Source organism: Rousettus aegyptiacus, unplaced genomic scaffold, assembly GCF_014176215.1.
Source record: "Rousettus aegyptiacus isolate mRouAeg1 unplaced genomic scaffold, mRouAeg1.p scaffold_m13_p_3, whole genome shotgun sequence".
In the NCBI taxonomy this organism is placed as follows: domain Eukaryota; kingdom Metazoa; phylum Chordata; class Mammalia; order Chiroptera; family Pteropodidae; genus Rousettus; species Rousettus aegyptiacus.
The window spans coordinates 2,966,468-2,988,479 of NW_023416306.1; the positions used below are offsets into that span (position 1 = coordinate 2,966,468).

The 22,012-nt window shown below is 60.9% G+C and overlaps 1 protein-coding gene across 10 annotated transcripts in view; it reads left to right on the forward strand.

Annotated features, from left to right (window-relative positions):
- Positions 1-22,012, forward strand: part of AK8 (adenylate kinase 8) — a 99,132-nt gene that overhangs the window by 47,993 nt on the left and 29,127 nt on the right. For 6 of the 10 annotated variants that reach the window (XM_016133892.2, XM_016133893.2, XM_036239144.1 and 3 more), the window contains one exon: positions 13,923-14,064. The exons of 1 other annotated variant lie outside the window; for it this stretch is intronic. In XM_016133892.2, coding sequence (XP_015989378.2) covers positions 13,923-14,064 — 142 coding nt within the window. Of the gene's footprint in view, positions 1-13,922; positions 14,065-14,139; positions 14,407-15,814; positions 16,035-19,704; positions 20,527-22,012 lie in introns of those variants that run through there. 3 more of the 10 variants (XM_036239141.1, XM_036239143.1, XM_036239146.1) reach the window with 3 other exon arrangements.

The window sequence follows — 22,012 nt, forward strand, 5'->3', positions numbered from 1 at the left end:
AGACGGGCCCCCAGACGGGCCCCCAGACGGGCCGCCCTGCAGTCGCGTCCCGGCCGTGACCTCTGCGGACTTAGTCCCGTCCTCGTAGTCCTCGCAGGGGCCGCCAGCACCGCCTCCTCTTGGATCCGTAGCAAAGTCGATAACCGTGCCATTTCCCATCCTCCCACATTTGCTGGGCGCAGGACCCAGGGCCCCGTCTTGGCTCGTCCTGAGTCTCTTGGTCCTGGGCTTCTGGCGGCGGCGCTGTGGATGGAGGCTCGGTGGGTGCCCTGGACTTGGAAACACGTGGGTCTGACCCCCTAAGCTTCCCCGACTCGAGCTGCAGCGAGCAGAGTGAACGTGCTCCCGGGGGCGTGAGGAGAGAGCCTGCCACTTTACGTGGGGACAGGACGAGCGAAAAAAACAATTCCGGGGTTTGGAAAAATAACTTCTCGGCTGCGTATGCGCCGCGTGCAGCTGATGGCCGGCGCGGGCGGGCCGCGCTGCCCGTGCAGGACGTGGTGTTCCTCCCCCGAATCAGGTGGAGGGGCTTCTGGGTCTCACTCCCTGCTTCAGTCGTCGGCCACGGGGACTCGCAGCGGCCACCACCTCCGCGTGTGTGCTCAGGGGCATCGCGCCTAGCAGGGGGCCTGTGGGAGGCGCAATGGCCTGCTTCCGGGGAGCCCCGGCTTCCTGTCCGTGCCATGGCGTGTCTGGGTCCCGCCTGCTCGGCACCCCGGGAAGGGAGTCTGCGCTGCTGTATTTTAGGCCTCCTCCTAGGCACTCGGCCGGATTTTGTGGCCCCGTGGCCGTTGGCGGCAGATACAGCCTAATTCGAGATGGCCGGCTCTAACCGGTGGGACGGAAGGGTGACCTCGGGCTGGCCCTGCTGACTGATTTTGTCCTCGAACGCAGCGTGGGCTTCCTCCGGTGATCGGCTACCCAGGGAGACCCCGAAGCAGCTGGAGGCCCGTCTGCCTCGGTGTCTTTGCTCTGAGCGCGTCTGATGTCGATCTTGGTCTGTCGGGGGCAGCACTGAGATCGTGCTGGGGCATCAGATGGGGGTCCACCAGCGAGGGCGTGTCCCCCACGTTGGGGAGCTTGAGTCAGACTCTAGCTTTTCACACTTGCTGCCTCCCTGGGGGCGGGAGGGAGAGCCGTGCGCCTTCCAACACCTGCCGGCCCGCCTTGTCGGCCAAATTACTGGGAGCCACCGAGCCACTTCACCCCATAACCCCCCTCCACCCCGCAGGCCCCCCCAACGGCTAAGGGAGGCCCGGGTCCTGATGCACACGCCAGACGTACCGACTTCCGGGCACCCGCCTCAAAGCGCCAGGCCTGACGCGTGGGAGGCAGATGGGGTGCTACGCGCGCCCCTACCGCGCGCCCCGGTGCCTCCGTCTGGAGAAGGCCCTGCGCCGCCCCACAGGGACGCGGAGAGGGGGGTACTGGAGCGAGGCGCGGCCGCTTTGCAGCCTTTCTGGTGGCGAGATGCCGCGCGGCAGACGTGGCCCTGGCGGCGCCAACCCACCGAACCGGCCGCCACCCGGGGTGACTGCGAGCGTTTCCGGGAGCCCCCCGCATCTGCGTGCCGGGGACGCACGGAGCAGGGCGCGGCCAAAGCGCGGCCTTTATTTTCCCCGGGGAATTAATATTCTCACCACTAAATGCGCACAAAAGCCTGGAGGACAGCCCAGCTATTCGCTTTTGTTAAAAATTTTGCAGGGAGTGGCCGCCTTGAAAGACCGAGGGGGAAGCTGCGCATCCGAGGCGCTGAGCGGAGCGGGTTTCCGGCAGCCGCGGCGAGCTGCCAGCCCCAGGCCGGGACGGGCGGCCCCCGGGGGCCGCGGCCCGTTTCCAGCCAGCCTGCACGCGGTGCGTGCGCACAGGCCGGAGACAGCGCCTGGCTCTCTAAATAATTCACCGGTTGATTAATAGACTCACAGGGGTATAATTAGGAGAGGAGAGAAGTGGGCGCAGTAGCCCGCACGGCGCTTGGGGGAACAGGAGCCTTTATTTTTTTTACAGAAAGTTTCTAGGGTGCTGGGCGTTTGAAGATAAGTTGGGAAGAGCTCAGCGCCTCTTCTCTTTTGAAGTGGAAATAGGACAGTTTGAATCCGTCGAGTTTAATTTTTCACAAGCTTTAGGGGCCCCGCAGTGCAATTCCCTTTTTATTATTGAAAAAAAAACGCTACGGTTTTCTTTCATTTTTTTCTTCACACACGCACACATGCACACACAGAGTCCAAGCGTAAATAATAAACTCTTTAATTTACTCTTTTATTCAATGTGCATTTTATTCAGTTTGCCTCCCTGGAACGTGTCCCCACATGTCCCCTGGGCATCCTCACCCAGAGCCGCCACTGTGGGGTCACTACAGGTTGATTAACAGACACCCCTGTAATCTGTGCATCGCAAGGGAGCCCTCGCCTTGGTCTGACAAGGCTTTTGAAGTAGCTCCTTTTTTCAAGTCAAACTTTTGACTTTTCCGCTGGGACTGCTGTGAGATTCCTTCTGGAAGGTGGGTGTGGGTCTTCAGCCGGAGAGGGAGCCCGGCCGAGCAGCGGCTCAGAGTGGCAGCTGCTTTCTGAGGCCAGAGGGCCTGTTAGAGTGGTTAGAGAAAGGGGGTCAGCGCCCCTGATTATCAGCAGATTCCTGCCCCCAGAGCGTCCAGCTCCGTGTTTTTTTAGACTGGGTTTTCACCGCAAAAATGTGTGTTGTGTCTCTACATTATTGAAATGACGCTTCTCTTAGGCATCACCAAAAACTCACAAAGCTTTGCTTAACGGCCAGTCCAGGGGGGAGACTGAGGCGGCGAGGGGCCCTCACTTCATTCATGCTGCCGCCCAACGGGCCGTCTCCCCCCGGCCCGGGTGACTGGGGCTTGTCCAGCGCCGTCCTCACCAGCTGGCTGCGTCGCCAGTGGGGGGCAGCCGCAGCTGCTTCTGCGGGACTGGACGTTTGGAGGGCTTGCTGCGTGTCAGGCTTCCGGACCACAGGTAAAATGAAGCAAAACCCGGACGTTCCTGGCAAGTCTAAGGCGAGCCCAGAAGTGCACGGTGTCCTTCTCACTCTGGCCGGAGGTGCTGGAAGCATCCGCCGCTCCGCGGGCAGCCCAGCGGCTTCCAACCCACTCAGCTGTGAAATCGTGTGCGACAGGCCGGACCCTGAGGCCCCAGCCTCCTCCAGCCAGGAGGTCCCCGCGCAGCCGCCCGGGCGGCCCCTCGCACACCCCAAGGCAGGTGCAGCTCGAAGCCCCTTCTCCGCAGGGAGTGTCCCTGACAGGAGCTGGCAGCGGCTCCTTCTCATGGGGCCGTGAGTGGGGTCTGCGGAGGGGGAGGCTGCCCCCCACGACCTTCTGCAGCCCCTGCCTGGGCTCTGTCAGCTAGAAGGTGGCGCTGAGGCTTCCTCGTGGGGAGCTGTGATGGACGACGGGAGTGCGGGGCCCACGCCCTTCAGCTCTGCACCTGTCCACACCGCTCCGAGTGAGACGGGGAGACGGGGACGTGGGGGGGCGCGAGGGACGCGGGGCGGGGGTGGAGAGGTGAGCGAAGGGTGGACGGGAAGTGCCTTCCCATCCGCTCCCCGCCGCCCTCCCCGGGGCCATCCCGTGGGCTCCAGGTGACGCTGCGCTCAGGGAGACCCCTTTCTCGTCCTCGCCCCTCACCCCAGACCGCGAATGCACACACCTGGTCTGCTCCCCATCCCCCCGCGACCTCGAGCCCTCACCACCCCCGCTTTGGCCATGGTCGGGGTCCAGGAGGTGAGGGGGACCTCGTGTGGGACCCCCTGCCCCCAGAGTCTCCCGTCTGCAGGTCTCGACTCATGCCGCCTGCCGGGCCACTGTCTGCTCCGGCCCCCAGGTCCCCAGCGCCACGGCAGAAGGCCGGCTAGCGTTTGTGAATGAGCGAGCGAGCCCACGGCGGGTGGCTCCAGACGGCGCAGCGCGGCGGTGCCAGCGAGGCCCGCCCGGGGCCCGGAAGCCTCCGCTGCTGCCCACACTCCGCACAGGGGAGACAGACCCCTTCGTCCCGGGAGAGCAAGGCGGGATCAGGCGATTGAAGGCAGCAGGTGGCCTGGCAGGTTTCTAGAGAGGTGGCCAGGAAGGGTCACGGCCGGACGGCCAAGGGGCAGCTGCGGGCTTGGGCCGCGAAGTCACACCTCCCCATTCCAGTTCCGACTGCCGCCCCCAGCATGTGACGGGGCCAAGGCACGCGGTCTCTCAGGGCTGCGGTTTCCTCACCCGTGAGGCGTGCTTGCCACACGTCGGAGCCATCGGCTTGCTAGGTGCGTGGGAGGAAGTGCGTCTGCAACGTCGAGCGCGGTCGTGGCGCGGCGTGGGCCGCGGGTCGACACTCGCCGGTACCGGCGTTGACCGCGACGGTGGCTGTCCTGGCAGGGCGAGGCGGCGGCGGCGGGCCCTGCGGGCACACGCGGCTCGTGTGTGGATTGTTCTGTGTTGTCCTGTGACTGCGTCCAGCTTCGCGTGCTGGTCCCTGCGGCAGCGGGGACCGACGGAGGCCCGGCTTCCCGCGGCCCTGGCTCCGGGTTCCTACCTGCCCCGCGGCACAGAGGCCTAAGGTGACGACTTTGTATCGTGCTCCTGATTCCACGGACCAGGATTTCCGGAGGCACGTGGCAGGGAGGGCGCGGCCACCCACCCGACGTGGGCTCCGGGGGCGCGGCTTGGGCTGGCTCGCCCGGGGCGCCGAGTCGGTTCCGGGTTCTGCTGTCCGCTCGGTTCCTCGTGCTCCCCCGTGGCTGTGCTGAGGCTCATTCGTCCGAGACCTCCTTCATCGCCACGGCTGGTGCCTGGTGCGGGGACCCGCGGGGCTGGCTGCGGCCGGCTTGGGCTGCCTCGCAGCGTGGCGACCACGGATGCCCCCGCCTTCTTCACAGCGGCTGGTTTCCCCAGAGCGGGCACCCCAGGGCGTCCAGGGTGGTTGGGTGGAGGGCGGGGTACGCTGCAAGGCGTCTCACGACCCAGCCCCAGAAGTCCCAGAATGCACTTCTGCCTGACTGTCCGTCAGGCCAGTCAGCGAGACAGGCCCCCCTCTCGGTGGGCGGCGGGGGTGCTCAGGACTGGTGCATCCCGTGGCCATGCGACAGAGAACAGCCTCGTAGACTCTCAGGAGCTGGGTGGCGGCGTGACCTCACTCACAGGGGCTCACCGATAGGGAGGAACCCCAGTTGGGGGTAACGCCACTCTCCCAAGGGCGTGCGGACATGCAGAGTGGGGGGCCGAGTTCACGCTGCTCCTCCCCCTGAACGGCAGGGAGGGGGCGCAGAGACTGGGCGCGTGGCCCCAGGCCCAGATTGCCTGGCTCTGATGCCTGGCTCTGAAGCCTGGCCCCAAACCTGTTAGCTGTGTGGCCTTGGGCAAGTTGCTTCCTCTCTCTGTGCCTTGTTTTCCTGACCTGCAAAATGAGGTGGTTACGAAGATTACTTGAATTCATGCTTGTCGAGGACAAAGACATGCCCGGAACAGAGCTGGGCTCCCAGTGAGCACCGCAGCTCACCCGCTGGTCAGACGGGGCCCCGTCGTCCTCTTCCGCCCCACAGAACCGGCCCGTGGCTGCTTCCTGGTTCCCCGGGGGCTGCTGAGCTCCTCACAGGTCGCATGGCCGGCGGCATTCCCGCTGCCCTTGAGCTGTGGGGGAGAGGACTCGTGCTGAGCCTGAATTCATTGAAATGGAGGAAAACCATGTTCCTCAGCCCTGCGGTCCGCAGAGTACGACCGCTGCACTTGGGAACGACCCGGTCCTCGTGGAGGCCGGCGGACCCACCCCTCTCTCTGCCTTTCCCCGCGTCCTTGCAGATCCCCCTGAAAGACGTGAGCATGCGTTTTAAGATAAGGATACCTGGTGGTTAGGTTGCTGTGTAGACTGTGGGTAAGTGAGCATTTTTGTGAACAGCCTTATTAATTTGCTAAGTGAAGCACCGTTTGGTTATAGAAGGGCTATGTTTCCCCACTTAAAACTCTGTTAGCAGATGAGCAGGCGTGCCCCCCGTCGGAGGCCGGCCTCGCTGTGGACGCGGTGACCGCGTGCGGGCCCCTCGATCCGACCTTCGCCCTGTGCCAGAGTGGACGTGGCAGGGAGAGGGCAGCTGCCCTCGGGGGGCCAGCGGCACAGAATCGGGCCTAATTGGCAAGAGCCCCAGGGCTGGTGTACGTTTCTAGACGTGGAAAAAAAAATCCAACATTCCAAAAATTGCGATTTCCAGACACTGTCGTCTGCTGAACAATCTGAACTGTTCTCGTTAAGCAATAGAGATGTCAGAATGCAGACTTCGGGAACTTAAAGAAGTCTTGGAAGACATCCGTCCCCCTGTGCCTGGGCCCGTGACACAGGGGCTCGTCTGGGGCCAGTGGCCGGAGTTCGCAGGGGCCAGCTGGACGCAGGGCTCGCTCTGCCCTGAGGGACCGCGGAGCCCGGCCAGTTAGGACAATCTCGCCGTTACCGCCCTTCCAGGGCTTAGCGTTGCTGTGTATCATTTCGAGTGCTCGCTTGGGGCGCAGTACCCATGATCTACCAGCAGGTGGCAGTAAATAACAAACAAACCGCGTCCTTGCCAGGCTGGCGCTGCTGGCGCTCGCTGCACGTCCTTCTCCGAGAACCGCGACTTCCGGCTTCCACAGCGGGAGCGGGGGAGGGGGGGGGCGAGGGGCCCTCAGGCCTCGCCTGCCCGGAGTCGGTGCCCTCCAGGGGGCAACGGCCACCCAGGGTCCAGGCACGGCAGGAGTTTAGCTGTCACTGAGTTACAGTGACACTGGGGCCCCGAGGGGCCCAACCCCCGTCCTGGACGAAGTCCCCGGGTTCTGGGCAAGAGCCATGTGCGGGGTGGGGAGACCTCAGTGTGCAGAGAGAACAGAGAACGGAAGCAGCCCCTCCCCCTCCGCCAGGGCTTTCGTGTCTCAGACTGCCGCCCCCCACCCCCTACCGCCGCTGGGCCCCCTCCTGAGCGGGAGCAGGCGGCCCCCAGGAGCTGTGCTGGGGCGTCGGGGGGGGGGGGGGGGAGGGGGGAGCAAACTCGGAGTCTTCCATGAGCCCGGCAGGTGGCCAATGGCACCCTCACCTCGGCGTCCAGGGGGGCTCGAAGAAGGAAAGAGGCTGCAGGGCAGCCACATGGCTTGTGTGCGTGTGCACGCACGCGTGTGTGCGTGTGTGTGGCGGTGCGGGGTTGAGCGTGTGCGTGCGTGCTGTGCATATGGTATAGCATGTGTACAGTGTGTGTAGTGTGTAGGTGTGTAAGTGCACGTGTGCAGGGGAGGCATAGGTGTAGGAGTGTGTGTAGACGTGTGTGCCGTGGGTGTAGTATAGGGGTGTGCAGGGATGTGCAGGGGCGTTGCCGGCGAGTGCATGGGCGTGTGAGTGTGTGGTGTGTCCACGTAGGTTTACGCGTATGGGCGTGCGGGTATATGAGTGTGTGCAGAGGTGTGTGCAGGGCGTGTGCAGGGCCGTGTGGGGAGGCGCTCAGCCTCCTCTGACTTGCCCTGGGGGCTGGGAGCGCCACAAGGCTCCCTGGGGTCATCAGCCAACCTGGCTCTTTCTCACCTTAAAGCTCCTGCCGAGGGAGCTCTTTCCTTTTCTCCACTTTTGTCCCAGCCTTTCGGGGTTGACTCCAGCACCTGGCACCCTCGTGCCCCTCCTTCTCCGGGCAGCAGCAGGAGGGCTGAGGCAGGGCGCGAGCCAGGGTCCCTTCTGCCCTCAGCCGGGAGCTGTCCCAGGTGACCCGTCCGGACCCTCCCTCCCTCCCACTCCAGCTCTCTGGGATGCAGTCAGACCTGGGCCTGAGAAGGAGACTAGTCCCATCCCGGCACCTTGTCCTGTTGTGCAGGTGGCAGCCTGAGGGGGTCCAGGACTCTAAACAGGAACCAGAGGGCAGGCCGGGTGTCCTGGGTGGGGCGGGGGACCTGGCAGGGTCCCTGCGGGGCCCGGCGCCTCTCACCTGCGACCACGCTCCCGTCCAACCCCGCGCCAAGCACACCCGGCCGGCAGAAAATAAACAGGTTGAGATTCGAACCACCTCGAGGGCAACGCGAGGACTGCTGCCTTTCATGGAGGATCCCAGAAGGAAGAAAAGACCCGAAACCACGTGGCGTGGCCTTACGGAATAATAGGACATTCGTATCTTGCATTTTGCTAAATCTAGGGTTGACAGGACACCCGGAGAGGTAGCCCTCGGCAGCAGCCTGCGCAGGCCGGAGATGTTAACTGTCAAGCCCAGGAATCCTGCCCGAGGCACCTGCGTCCATGGAGAAAGACTTTAGACCTCAGCGAAGGTCTGTCTGAGCGGGGGATGAAGGGCGAATGGACAGCATGATCAAGGAGACTCCAGGCAGAACACCGCGGGCCAGACCTGCCGCGCGGAAGCTGCGTTTCTGCTGAGCAGGCTGGTCAGACCTTGTGGGGCGGCAAACGCGAGTCCGCGGCCTGCAGGAAGGGGAGGCGGCAGCCAGCCGCGGGCGCAGAGCGGAAGGCCTGCTGCCGGCGACTCGGGCGGCCGGGCAGGGTCTCGGGGCGTCACCCTTCAGCGGCTGCGGGGGGACGCTCGCTGGCAAGGTCGGTGGCCTTGGAAGGAGGCAGAGCCGGGAGTTTCCCAGTCCCCTTCACCTTGACCTTGTGGGGGTCACAGAGGAGACCACTAGCGTTCCAGAGCCTTCTGTGCTGAGAGAGGGCCCCAGAGCCTGCCTGGCCTCGCAGCCTGCCCGGGGCCCTGGGGAGGCGCAGTCCCCTTGCCTCTCCCAGAGTTCCCCAGGGGGGCGGTCTGGGCAAACGCCCGGCCCATGACAACAGGTCCGGGCAGCGCTTCCAGGGAATGGGGGGAGGGACAGAGGACGAAGGTCCACCCAGCACCCAGGGGCCCCCACGTTAGAGCCACATATGAGACTCAGGGATGGCCAGCCTTCTGGGGAGATTTCATCCTTCATCTCTCATGGTGGCTGTTTCAACCCCCTTTAGGCATTTAAATAGTTTCCTTTTTAAAAAGACACGTGCCTTTTAAATGAAAGGCTTTAAGCATGTATGAAAAGTGGAGAGAATAAAATCACGAGCCTCCATGGAGCCACGCCCAGTATAAGGAACCCCCCTGTGCACGTGGCCCGCCCCCTCCGTGTGCAGAGCCCGCCCGTGAGACGCCTCCCGACAGGACTATTTTGAGACACATCCCAGCCGTCAACACATCCTCCCGACGCCCCTTTAATTCGTGGGCAGGATGCGGTGTAGGCGAAGGGGTGGCCGAGGGCAGGACTGACTCCGAGGGCAAGGGGCAGGGCCTCCGTGGTGATCGTCCACCTCGGGGGGCGTGGTGCCAGCCGGGAGAGCCGTCCTCCAGTTCCCCACACACGAGCGTGCGAGGGACCAAAGGGCCTGTCGGGTTTTGGACATGGTACTCATTCATTCATTCGCTCGTTCGTTCATTCATCCAGAGTGTGAGTTAAGTGTCCGCCGGGTGCCGGGGCAGGGCACCGAGCCTGACTCCATGGGGGACCCTGCTTTTGGCGGGCGGGGTGAGTGTGGAAAGACAGGTGTGAGACAGAAATGGCACCGGCTGCTGCCGATTCACACCTGTCCGCCCTCCCGGGGACAGGTGCTCATCTGAGCCCCGGTTCCCGGCTCTCTGACGGCCGGAGGGCCCGGTCGGGCTTCGGCTCCGTGTCGGAACCGGTGCCAGCCTTCGCCTCCTTCCCCGGTCTTCCGGAAACGTGCCCTTCCTGCTCCAAGGCCCTCAGCGCGGCCCGCAGCCCACGGCCACGCCTGTCCTGCCAGCACGGTGCCGACACGTGCCCTTGCCCCGGCTGCAGGACCCGGAGCCCCGTGACGGACGGGGTCTAATTCTTGGGGCACCAGTGGGGGCTGCTCTCTCCTCTCTTTTTCTCTCTCACACGTGCGTGTGGCGTGTACGCCTCGAGAAGTCTTTGCCAACTTAACAGGCCCCTCCTCCCCACACAGCGCCCTCCGCCGTGAAAAGTCTCTGAGTTTCTATCTGGCCTCCTGCTCCTCCCTGGAGTCGGATGTTTCCCCAGCCGAGAGAGAGGCCGGCTCGGACAGGTCACGTAAGCCACATCTCAGCGCTGAAATGAAGGAGGTCAGTGGGTGGCCGTCCAGGCCCTTCGCCCTCTGGGTCGCCAGGGTGCCGAGCCCCGCGAGCAGCCCACTGCTGTGGGAGAAGCCGTGGCCAGGCTGGCCGGCCCCCGCAGGAGAGCCCCTGTTTCCACGCAAGACGTGGCTGCTGCGGAAGCCAGTCAGACACCAGGGGCCCCCCAAGCAGCCGAGGCCTGGACGGCCCTGCGGACCACTAGGCAGCAAGCGAATCACCCGCGGGGCTTTTGCGTCTGAAGACAAGCCACTTCCAGGCCACGCCACGCTCCCTAAGTCAGAGTCAAGCTCCACTTACGAGGGCTTCGTGCTCGTCATTGAAGGGTCCTGTATTCTTGCCGGTGGCTTCATCATCGTCAACCGATGGGACCCTGCGCCGACTTTTAGAAAGAACTAAAACTAACCCTCACGTGACTTTGTGAGAGCGCTGATGGAGCCGGCGTCAACCACGAGCCGTCTCTGGCCCCCACAGCAGCCGGGGACGCAGGTGTCACGGCGGAGGACATGGATGTTCGGGGAGGGCCCGTGGCCGCCAAGCAGAGTCTCTAAGGAAGGAGCCCAGGGAAGCCCAGAGTGGCGTTTTCCGGGTTTTACTCCAAGGAGCTCTCGTTAAAAGCAGCTGCACCCAGCCCCGGAACACCGGCCTGCGATGGCCCCCGGCCCACCGCCCCGGCGTGCGGGGGAAGAGACAGACGGGCAGAGTCCCAGCACTGCCGGGCAGGACTGGGGTGGGAGAGGGGTGCGCAGAGCTCTGAGCCTCAGCCGGCCCCCCACTCACTCATAGGCACTGCCGGGAGCTGGCGGCGCCTCTCAGAGGCCCAGGACGCCCGAGGACCTGACGGGCGCCGTGCTCGTGGGGTCGGCAGAAGGTGTTTTGTTTTGTAATAGAAGCTTGGAGAACTGGCGCCCGTAACGGCTGATTTTCATTCGGGGGTCCTCAGCCCGAGCTTTACGGAAGGTCCCTTTCAGCTCCGGGAGCCCGCGGTGGGCGCTCAGAAACCAGCACTGTGTGTTAGCCACATCCCTGGTGCCTGGGACCCCAAGTCCGGACTCCGTTGGCTGCTCCCAGAAAATGGGGTTTCCGTGTGCAAATGCAGATCCTGAGATGAACCCCGTGTGTTCACTGCATAAATCGGCAGCGAGGGCCAACGCACACCCCTTCCCAGATGGCCCGGTGTGGCCTGGATCCCCTTCCTCCCCGACGACCTGGCGGGGCCTGTCCACCCCCACTCCCCGCAGGGCCCTCCGCTCCGACCACACTGGCCCTTTCTCTGTTCCCTGACCATGGGAAGGTCGTGCCAGCCCGGGGCCTCCGCCCTGGCCGTCCGCTCGGCCAGGACGCTCGGCCCGGACGCTCCGCTCCCAGCCAGACGCGGCCTCCCATCGCTTAGTGTGTTTCTTCGCAGCGTCTGCGACTCTCGGAAAGGGTTGCCGCCTGTGTTTGCCTGTCGCCCCGGCTGCAACATAGCGGCAGCCGGGCAGGGCCCTGGGCCTCCTGCTTGCTGTGTATTGCGGTGTCGTGTGACAGCCCGGCCCAGCACGTGCGCTCGGTAACTGTCAACCAAATGGATCACTGGGAAAGGCCGACTTCCGTATCGGTCTCTTATGTAGGTGAAAACATCCGTAAACGTTTGGAGAATAGCCGGGTCAGAAAGCTCCACGCAGACTCTCACCCACGCTGTTCTTAATCTGCTTTCATCCTGGCAGATGACACGAAGCGTGTGGGTCAGAGGGCAGACCCGCGACTTATTCAGGCTGCGAGCTCAGCGCTGGCTCCCCGCGCCCCAGGTCCTCAGGGCGACGTGGCGGTGCGTGCACCGGGGTGTAGCACAGGGCAGGAGCCCTAACATCATGACCCGGGGCTTGTAGAGGGCAGCGGGGCCCAGCCCTGGGCAAGAACAACTTGTGGGGGTCAGCGGGGCCCACCAGGCTTCCAGCCCCTGGAATGCAAACCAACGGCAGGGGCAGAGCTCCCTCAAGCCCTCCGCGGGCCTTTGTCTTGAACCGCCTAGGCTTGTTTGGGGCTGGCTGTCGTTCTTCGGAGGAGCCGGCGACCTGTGCTCAGAACAGCCCACCCCCGGGGGAGTCATGAAGAAAGATTCGTGGGGTCTTGTTGCCCAACATACATCCCCTGAATCAGAAAGTACCAGCCCCCATCTTCGAGCGGCTCCCAGCTGCCCGGAGCTTTGTACGTAGCGTGGACCCCGTGGTGACAGAGCCTGTCATCCTCTCTCGGCAGATGAGGAAGCTGAGACTCACAGGTCCGTCGGCAGTAAGGGCGGGGCTGAGACGGGCCGGGATGTGCCCGCACACCGAGCCCGCGATCTCTGACACCTGGGCAACTCGGGCTGGTCAAGTCGAAGTGACACTTTTGAAGGGAAGCATCGTCTTTTCCTTCCGTACCTACCACGGGCACCGTGTCAATCATGGAAGAATAAGATGGCCGTGGTCTTTCGTCCGCATGGAACCCACCTTCCCTTGTGAGAGGCAGACAGTACACAGGAAACTAGCCAGGGACACAGGTGCCGACCCAGGCGGGCGCCGTCTCGGAGGGGATGTGCTCTGGGGCCCGAAGGCTGAGTCCAAGCGCGTCCCGGATGGAGGGGTCTGAGCGTGTTGAAGGTCTGGGGCAGAGCCACCTGGACGGGGGGCGAGGTGGGACCTCGGGAGCCCGGTCAGCCGTGGGGCGGGGGCTGCTCCTACGCCCCCCCGCGGCACTGGGTCCCCCGGCAGGTCTGGTCGGGAAGAGGCCGGTTAGCCGAGCCGACTTCTCACCCGTGCTGGGGAGCCGACCGTTCTCGTCACCGTCGGGTCTCTCTTCTGTTCTTTCCTGGAGAAGAGGCTAAAAGATGCGAGAAAGATCGTCTCCAGGGCCAGGCAAGCGACTCGGAGCGGGTTTTCCGGTTCTTTGGGGACAGGGGTGTCCCCCGGCACGTCGTGGTCACGGAGGGAAGCGGACATCCGTGGTCTGCCTGCACCTCTCACCTGGCTGTCGGGCCGGGGGCCTTGGGGAAGGTCTCACCTGCGTGCATTAGGGCCGCTTGCCTGACCCCCGGATGTGGTAGCTGGGGAACCAGGTGTCCCCAGCGAAGCCACCAAACGCCCCCTCACTGCGGCTCTGGGAGACCAGCCCATCGTGGGGCCTCGTCCACGGCAGACAGCGGTGCTATTTACCGAGCATTTCCGGGAAAGTGAGTGCAAAGCGCAGTGCAAATTGCTACACAGGACAGTTAATGAGTCTGCGAAGAGAGAGACGAATTTCAGGAAAATGTCACTTGTGCTATGTAAACGAGAGGCTTCTCCGTGAGACTTCATTTCGGTCTCCGGTTACAACCAGAGCTGAGACCCTGGAGAGCGTCGGTGCCGCACGTCAGAGGGGGACATTGGGGTGAGGAGAGGCGCAGGGGTGGCTGTGGCCGGCGGGCTGGCAGAGCCCCAGGCCCCCACGTGGCCCGTCCAAGGAGCTGGGGCTGGGGCCGGCGCGCGTCCGTGACAAGGCTTTTGCTGCAAAACCTGGATTCTCGGGCCGGGGAGGGGGTCGGGGGGAACTACCCCACTGCCAATGGGTGCGGTTATCTTGTCAAGGTCAGGGGGAGGTCAAGGTCAAGGTCACCCTTGCCCCATCCCAGGCAGCCACATTCTTCTTATCACCAGGACCATGGAGGGACCTGGAAAGGACGCCCAGAGTCCTGTCCACTGAAACCCGACTCTTCCCCACTCCGACTCATGGTCAAGTACATTTGGGAAGCCCAGGGGCCACGGAGCCTCCTGCACGTTCCCGTCGGGTCGGGAGACGTGGCCAGGACGGCAGAGTCGCGATCCCTTGTCGTCCTCTGTCTGCAGTCCCCGACAGCATCATCATGAATTTGCTGAGCAGCCGCCTGACCCAGCACGACTGCATCCAGAAAGGGTGGGTGATGTACGGCTTCCCCCGGGACCTGGACCAGGCGCACATGCTGGACACCCTGGAGTACAAGCCCAACAGGTGAGTGACCCTCGTCTGGCCGGGCCAACACCGGCGCCGCCTCCAGGGGCTCGGCCGACCAGACCCTCCGAATAGCTTCCAGTGTGCACGAGCCTTTGCGCGTTTCTGACTTGGAGCGCCTCACCCGTCCCCCTTCCCGGCCACCACCCCGTCTGCCCTGTGAACTTGGAGGCTCTGTCACCTCGCGGACCTGAACTTCCCCACCTGTAGAATGACAGTGCATACGAACAGTCTTCCCTTCCTCCTGGGGTTGCTGTGCGGACGAACCGAGATTTTCTTCTACTACGTGGAAGTCTTTGATGCCTCCAATGCGTATTTTGACGTGGATACGCCGTCTAATTCTTTTTCCCCCGATGGTGAGCCATTTGTTCCAAAACAATGTCGATTGTTGTTGAACGTGCTGTCCTTCCTTCACTAATTTGAACTTGCGAGCACAGCACAGTCATGGCCATTGTGGAAATAAACAAGCGAAGGCCATCAAGTCGGAGTTTGCTCTGACAGGGGATGTCGCATCCCTGCCCCCCTTTGGCAGTGACTCAAAGGCAGGCAGAGAGCAGGAGAGCGTTCTAGGGGGAAAAGGAAACTTTCTGGGGTGCCCTGATGGAGACTGGGGGTCTGGGCGGGGAGGCTGAGGTGGCCAACCAGAAGTGGGTGTCCTACATGCTTGGTTAGGGGAGCGTATCTGGAGACATTTTAATTCTAAACTTCTAAATTCTTGCGTATTGCAGAATGTCTTTCTGTTATCTTTATTTGCAAACACCCGGCAAAGTAGAGAATTCTTTGGGCCCATTCCTTCCCCCTCAGCATCCTGGACCGGCTCTGTACTGTCCCTCAGACACGTCCAGGGGTGCAGCAATGTCTGAGGTTTCATCCCATTATAAATATTTGCTTCCTCTGTCTGGACGCTCATAAAATGTCTGTCTGCCAGTCTGCCTGTCTCTCTGTCTGTCTGTTTACATTCGGCAGCCTACGTCTGGGTCTTGGCTCTCTTTATTACTTTCTCTGGAACATTATGAACCTTTTCTCGTTACATTATTCCGTGAGAACTCTCTTCTAGTTCACAGTCCATATTTCTGGCTCCTTCGCTCAGTGTTCATACCCAGGAAGGCCGATTACGTGTGTGTGTTGGATACTCATCCTCCGTTTTCCATAATGACGACGTTTTTTCTAGTAGCTTTTATCTTCTTCCTTTTCTGTATCATTTTCTCGCATCTGTCCTTCACGACCGCTTTATTTTCCATCGTATTTATTTCTCGCGGCTTCCAATTTATTTTTCATTTCTACGGTGCTTTCATGTTTCCCTTAATTTTTTCCCCCTTAACTTAGTCGGCTTTCTTTCATCTTCCTTCTTATTTTATCTCATCATCTTTTCTTTGATTTTTTAAATACCTGAGTCTGTCCTCTCTAAATTATTTCGAGCACATCGATAAGGCTTTATCTAAAATATTATCTTTCCTAGAATAATTCTTTCAGGCAATGGTCATTGTCTCTCTCTCTCTCTGTCTGTCTCTGTCTCTCTTTTTTATTTTAGGACTCTTTTTTGGTAACGTCTATCTATACCTGAGTCCCAAGATGGATGTGTTTTGCAAATCATTTGTCTTCGAATAGGCCTGTTGTTTGTCTAAGCATAGCTCGAGCTGGTATGCTAGTATTCTATGGCCGCTGTAATGAATCCCCACAAACTTGGTGGCTTAAAGGACCCAGTGAATCATCTTACAATTCAGTGAGGCTGAAATCGGTATGTCTGCAGGGCCGCCTTCCTTTCTGGAAGCTCTCAGAAGAATCCATTTCCTCGCCTTTTCCAGCGTCTAGAGATTGCCCAGTCCTTGGGTCATGGCGCCCTATCTCCAAGGTCAGCGCTGGGACACACTGACCCTCTGTAGTCACGCCCCCCTCTGACCAGAGCTGGGAAAGGTTCTCAGATTTTAAGAACCCAGGCGGAAGGGGTGGGGGGGGGCAGGTAATCCAGACACATCAGCTCCTGAGCGTAATCGCATCTGCAAAGCCCCTCTCTCTGGCCCTGTAAAGAACCAGTTCATAGATTCTGGGGGTTAGGAGGTGGGCCTCCCGGCGGGGGCATTATGGTGCCCTCCACCATTGGGTCCTCCGAAACCGTCTTAACTTCCATCCCTGGAGTCAGGGCTGCAGAGCTTCCTGCTGGGGGCCCCGCAGGCCCTGGAGCGCCCTGTCTTACACACGCGTGGTGGTGGCCGAGTTTCCAGGGGCCTCGGCCCCAGAGGCGGGGTCCACCCTCAGTTCCCCGGTAACTATCAGTTAGCGTGTGTGGGAACCCCTCACCCACCTGAGGGAGAAAGGTTGGGGAAATGCAAAACGGGCCCGGGGAGGCTGGGGCAGGTCGTTGACAAGGTGTGTGGGGGGCGGTAAACACCCAGTGCTCGGTTTCCCAAACCCTGAGGGGAAACGTGCCTGTTCCATTGACTTCCCCCTCCTCCCCCACCACCACGCACCCTGCTGGGACGGGGAGCCCAGCCAGGGAGACCCCGGCTTCATTCAAAGGCAGACAGGGAAGAGTAGTCAAGACGGGAGAGCCTTCGATGTAGGGCCGGCTAGCAAGGGAATGGAGTCAACAATCCATTTCTAAAGACTTGGCAAATAATGCCAATTTGATTTATTTGACCCTCGGGCAGGGGACAGGCGGGGGGGGGGGGCAGGGGGGGGAGGCGTTGCTTATGATGCGGGTTTAATTGCACGGCCCGTTTCCTCCCATCGCTGGGGGGGCGTTTTCCCTTCGCCCTCATCTCTGACTGTTCCGTTTCCTCCCGCTTTGTCTTCCATTCAACATCTTAATGATTATTTCAGAAAGCCATCTTAGCCGTAAACCTTCAAGTCCAGGTACAGGCTGAGGAAGAGACGTACCCCAGAACGGGCCCCCCGGGCTGGGCGCCGGGCGCCCGTCACACAGCACTCTGTCCGCGGCGAGGGGTCCTGACAGAATTACAGCCTAGAAACCAGTGTGGGAACACGACACGGAAATCTATAACTCAGATATGGAAACAATCTGCAAAGGTTCTTGTTTTAGGAGGGTCGGGCGAAATGAGATTAAAATAAATTTACATATATATCAATTTTATTATGAAAATACAGTCGCACTAGTAAATAGAATTATTGGACACAGAAATAGACCTGTTTGGTTTATCAGACAGCAAAGTTACTCTCTCCTTGTCAGATATAAATCTCTTCTTAGATTTATACCGAATATATAGCTAATACATGGGTGGTGTTCGAAAGCGAGGTTTTGCTTGACTCCTACCCCAGAAGCCCACGGCGTATAATGCTAAATTATTTCCCTTTGAGCAATATCAATCTCTTGATTCCAACATCACACGGAGGGAGAAATGAACGAAGTAATTGATGTGTCGAAAAGAAGGAGAAAAAGTTATTCGAGAACAAATAAAATGGGCTATAAAGTTTGTTAAAAACGTAATAATAATAGTAAAAAAAAAAAAAAAAAGCAGAAGAAAGAAACAAAGAAAGAACTATCCAAGGCTACACCCAGAAATCCACCCTGTGCCTGGGTGTAAAATAATTCATTTCATGCTGCAAGTTTGTAGCATGGCATTTTCTTTTAAAATTAATGTTTGCTATAGAGAAGGGAGTATAGGATTCTGATTGATGTTGGCAAGTTTGCAGTGCATCAGACAGACTGGGTGTTTCTTTCTTTCTTTTTCTTTTTTCTTTCTTTCTTTCTTTTTTTTTTCTTTTTGCATCCTCCTTCCCCTCTGTGCTCCAGGGAGCCGGCAGGGAAAGCCGTGGCCTTGGCCCCCCTGCCCCTGGCCGCGGCGCTGGGCTGGCGGGGCGAGGTGGAGGGTCCGCCCCGGTCTCTCAGAAACCCCTGGGAGCGCGGGCTGAGCCGGTGGCCTGGAGCTCAGCGGACCGGCGCAGGCTTTCATTGGCGTCGCGTTCGGTGCTGTATCTCTTTCTCGGTTCCACTGATTCAGTCTCTGGACTGTGAGGAAGTCACCCAAGGGCGGTCGCTTAGACGGGCTCATTTGTATCCCAGGTCGTTTTGTGCAAATTGGGAACTGCTCTATGGATTCCTCTGAGACTCGTTTTTGAATTTTTATTTATTATTATTTCTTAAACTAGATGGTTGTGTGCCCCACTCCCAGAGGAGCCCCGGGGGGCCTTGGTTGTCCCCGAGAAGGGGACAGCTCGCCTCTGACTGCGCCGTTTGGCTCCCAGTTGGTTCTGGGTATGTTGTTGGCTTTTGCTAAGCACTCAACGCCCTCCTCCGAGGAGACGCAGGCTGGCCAACACAGCCCCCGCCGGGAGGGCGGGGGGCACGCCCGGCCCCTCCACGCAGGAGAGTCTGGAAGATTCCCAGCGCCAGGCCCCGGAAGCCAGCCCTGGCGGCCCCGTCCCGGGCTGAGGCCGGCCCAGAATGTTCTGTCCAGGGTGCCCCTGGTGCTGACAGATGCCTCTCTCGTCTTTCTCCCTGGCTGCGCTCTGCCCCCACTCTGCCCCGTTCCTGGGTGAGTCTCTGAGGTGCTGTCCCTGCCCCATCGTCTTTAACCATCGTCCTCCTCCTCCTCCTCCTCCTCATCATCATCCTGACGAGAGTGATGGTGCTGATGCTGAGGGCCAATCGTGTGCCCGCTTTACATCTCTTTTAATCCATTCACTGCCCCATAAAGTGGGTTTGCTCAGTAGAAGGCGCCTGGGCTCCAGGGAGCTGCGCGCGCTGTCCTTTGCCCCCAGCCTCGGGCGAGAGACCAGCCCCGATGGCAGCTCTGTGCACTGTTCCTCTGTGTCCTTTCCACAAAGCCATCAACATTTATCCCTCTTCCCTGGCCAGCTGCTTTCAAAAGCTGCATTTTACCTCTGTTTTCTTCTCTGTCAGATGGGACCATAAACTCTGCTCTTTCAGTCTGACAGCGCTACCGCCGTGGAAAGAAAATGCACCGTATGTGGGTGTGATTTATAACCGGCAAGCGCTGGCGGGCACAGCGAGGGTGGGCCCTGGCCGGCCAGCGTCCGCTGGCCCCTCCCGGCCTGGCAGGCTGTCATTCCCAATGCAGGCCGTGGTTTTTCTTCCCTCCAATTCTCAGAAAATAAGTGACGCGCTCATACCCCCTACTCAGACACAGTGCTGATTTGTCTACATGTTAAGAGGTGTGAACATGACGATCGTCGCCCGTGGAATTTTGAATTTCCGTTGCATAAACAGAGTCTGAAGCGGCAAACCCACTGTGCAGGGATGAGCTGGGCGGAGTTTGCCACATCTCCCCGTGGTGGGCTCGCACAGCGGCCATGTCCTAATCTCTAGTAGCTACCCGTCTGCTTTTCCTCCTTACAGAAGACACTAGAGGCTCCCGGGGGGCGGGGTGGCCTTGGGGAACCACCTGGCGCGTGGCATAGGAGAAGGACCCTGAAATGGATGAAGATGAAGCGGCCTTTCGTCCAGGAGGACCGCGCGGAGCCGGGCAAACCGGAAAATCGCGATCAGAGCATCTCACGATGTTGATAAATTATTCTGCCGAGCGCTGGTTTGCTTTCCTGGTTTCAACTACGCTAAATTTAAACGATGGAACATCATGGTACATTAGGCAAGTAAAAACCGAACTGGCGTTTAAATGCCAGAGCTCTGTAATTTTTCTTTAAGCGCTTGCTACTTTTCAGTTCCACGGGACGCTGTGTGCTCTGGGGCAACACAACGGAACTCTGGGATCACAGCTCGGCCACCCCTGACACGTCCCCAAGTGAGGAGGATGCTGCTCTCTCCCAAGAGGACAGCAGCAGGACCAAGGGAAGATTTGAATGCAAAAAGAGAGGATTTCTCGCCTCTCCCTCCCCCTCCCCTCCCTCGCCCCCCTCCCTCCCTCGCTCTTTTTTATTGGTCCTTCCTGGAAGCTCTGGTATTTCCGCAGCTGATCCCGATGTGGATTAGGGATGATAAACAGCCCGTTAATGGAGGCCTGAACCAGGAAATGGAGTTGCCGTTGCCGGCGGACCGCGGCCGGCTGAGGTTAATAACTCCATTATTCCGGCTCTGAGCCCGGCCGCCGCGGGGCGGCGCGGTAGCCTTCTCTTACTCCTCATTAATTGAGCTAATAGAACCTGGCTGACCCCGGCTTGCTGGCGTCATCCACGGGTCTGCCGGGCGTGGGCCGGAATACATATCCTGGCCGCGTGCCATGGGAGCTTTGTTTTGGGGAGAGGGGCCTTTCCTGAAGGCCGGGGAGCTGCAGCAGCCTCTTCCCGAAGGCGGGGTGCCCCTCACGCCCCGCTCCTTCCGTGGGCCCTGCTAGGCAGACGTACACGTGGGCTCAGGCCCCAGATGAACCTCGGAGGGGGTCGCTATGATCTCGACGAGGTGTCCGGGGTCAGGGTGGACGGGGATGCGTGGCTTCTGCCTTGTCCCTCCCGGTCCCCTCTCTCCCAGCATCAGGGAGCCGTCTCTCTTGGCCGTCCTCCCCCCCACGCCCCCCCCAAGTCTCCCGATGGCTCTGCGTGTGTCCACGATGGTTTTGCTTTCTGCTCTCTGGGCGGGGGGGTGGGGTCTGAGGGCGCCACTCCCTCTGATGGGCCTCGGTCTCCTTAACCGTCAGGTGGGGTCACGGGCCCCTCACCCTTTGCTGGACTCACGTACGTACCCACTGGGGAGATGTGTCTGGCCGGCATTCGTGCATTAGGAACTGCCCCATGCAGCCAAGATGGCATCGTCAGCAGATGAGAAGCTGCACCTGGTCATTAGACTCTGTGCTTCAGTCTCCTCAGGTGACAGGTCCAGGCCCCCCGGGGGGAGGATCAGGTGAGACCGTGCGGGGAGGGCCTGGCACAGAGCTCGGCATCCCCAGCGGCTCCACGTGCGGGAACCTCGTGAATTCCTGTCGGCGCAGGTCAGAGCTCCCGGAAGGTCTCTTCCCTGTCGTCAGAGGCGGCAGGCCCTTGTTCCCCTGGTGGCGCGCGGGGCAGACGGACAAGATCGTGCCACGGGGCCGGGCGGTGGGACGTCTCGGCGCTGGGCCAGCCTGGCACGTGGCGCGGGAGCCGGGGGACGGCCTCGCCCGTCCCTGGTCTGTAAGACTTACAGTTTCAAGTGTACAGCACATCGGCTGGACATGTGTGTCGTTAATGAAACGACCCCCTGACTGCTCTTTCTCTCCCCTGGCTCCCCGCCGAGCCGCGACCTTACTGCTGACCGCATTCCCTGTGCCGCGCTCCCCATCCCGAGACCCTCTGTCGACTGCTCGTTTGTGCTTCGTGACCCTTCACCCCTTCCTCCCAGCCCTGGGACACAATGCCACGCTGCTCAGAGAGGTGACAGGCAGGACTCCTTGGAGGGGCGGCTGGCAGGCCTGGCCGTGCCCGGGGCTGCGCCTGGGGGCGGGGTTACAGCCACTGAGCGGTGGAAGGCAAGGGCCGGGGGTAGTAGGTTTCGCAGGCTCTCTGTACATTGGCTAATTGAAACAATTTTGTGGGCTCCGTGGCATGGAGGCTGCCCCCCCGCCGGGCGTGGGGGCCCATGAGGGTCGTGGTCAGAGGCGGGGCTTAGCAACGTCACGGAGAAGGGGGCCGAGAGTTCCCGGCCGTGACTCTGAAACCGGCTCGGTCTCCATGGCGCTTCTCCACGCCACCAGCGGGCGCTCTGTGGCGCCCACGCCGGCCCAGCCCTGTGTTCACGTGCTGTGCGTCTGGTAGCGAGTGATGGGCTTCGGCAGCCCCGGGGGTCGGGGGTCGGAGGAGGGGAGGCGTGGCCGTGGTGCCCAGACGCCGGAGGGGGCGGGGCGGGAGGTCACTGGGCCCAGAGCCCAAGGGCGTGGCCAGTGATGGTGGTAATTGTCACTCGGCCCGGCCCCTGGAGCTGTGGCGTTTTAATCTTTCAGCAAATGAGAGCGGAGTGGAAAGGAATCTTTCAGCAAATGAGAGCGGAGTGGAAAAGGAACATTGTCCCGTTTTTTTCCGTGCCTTGGGACTGTTGACATTT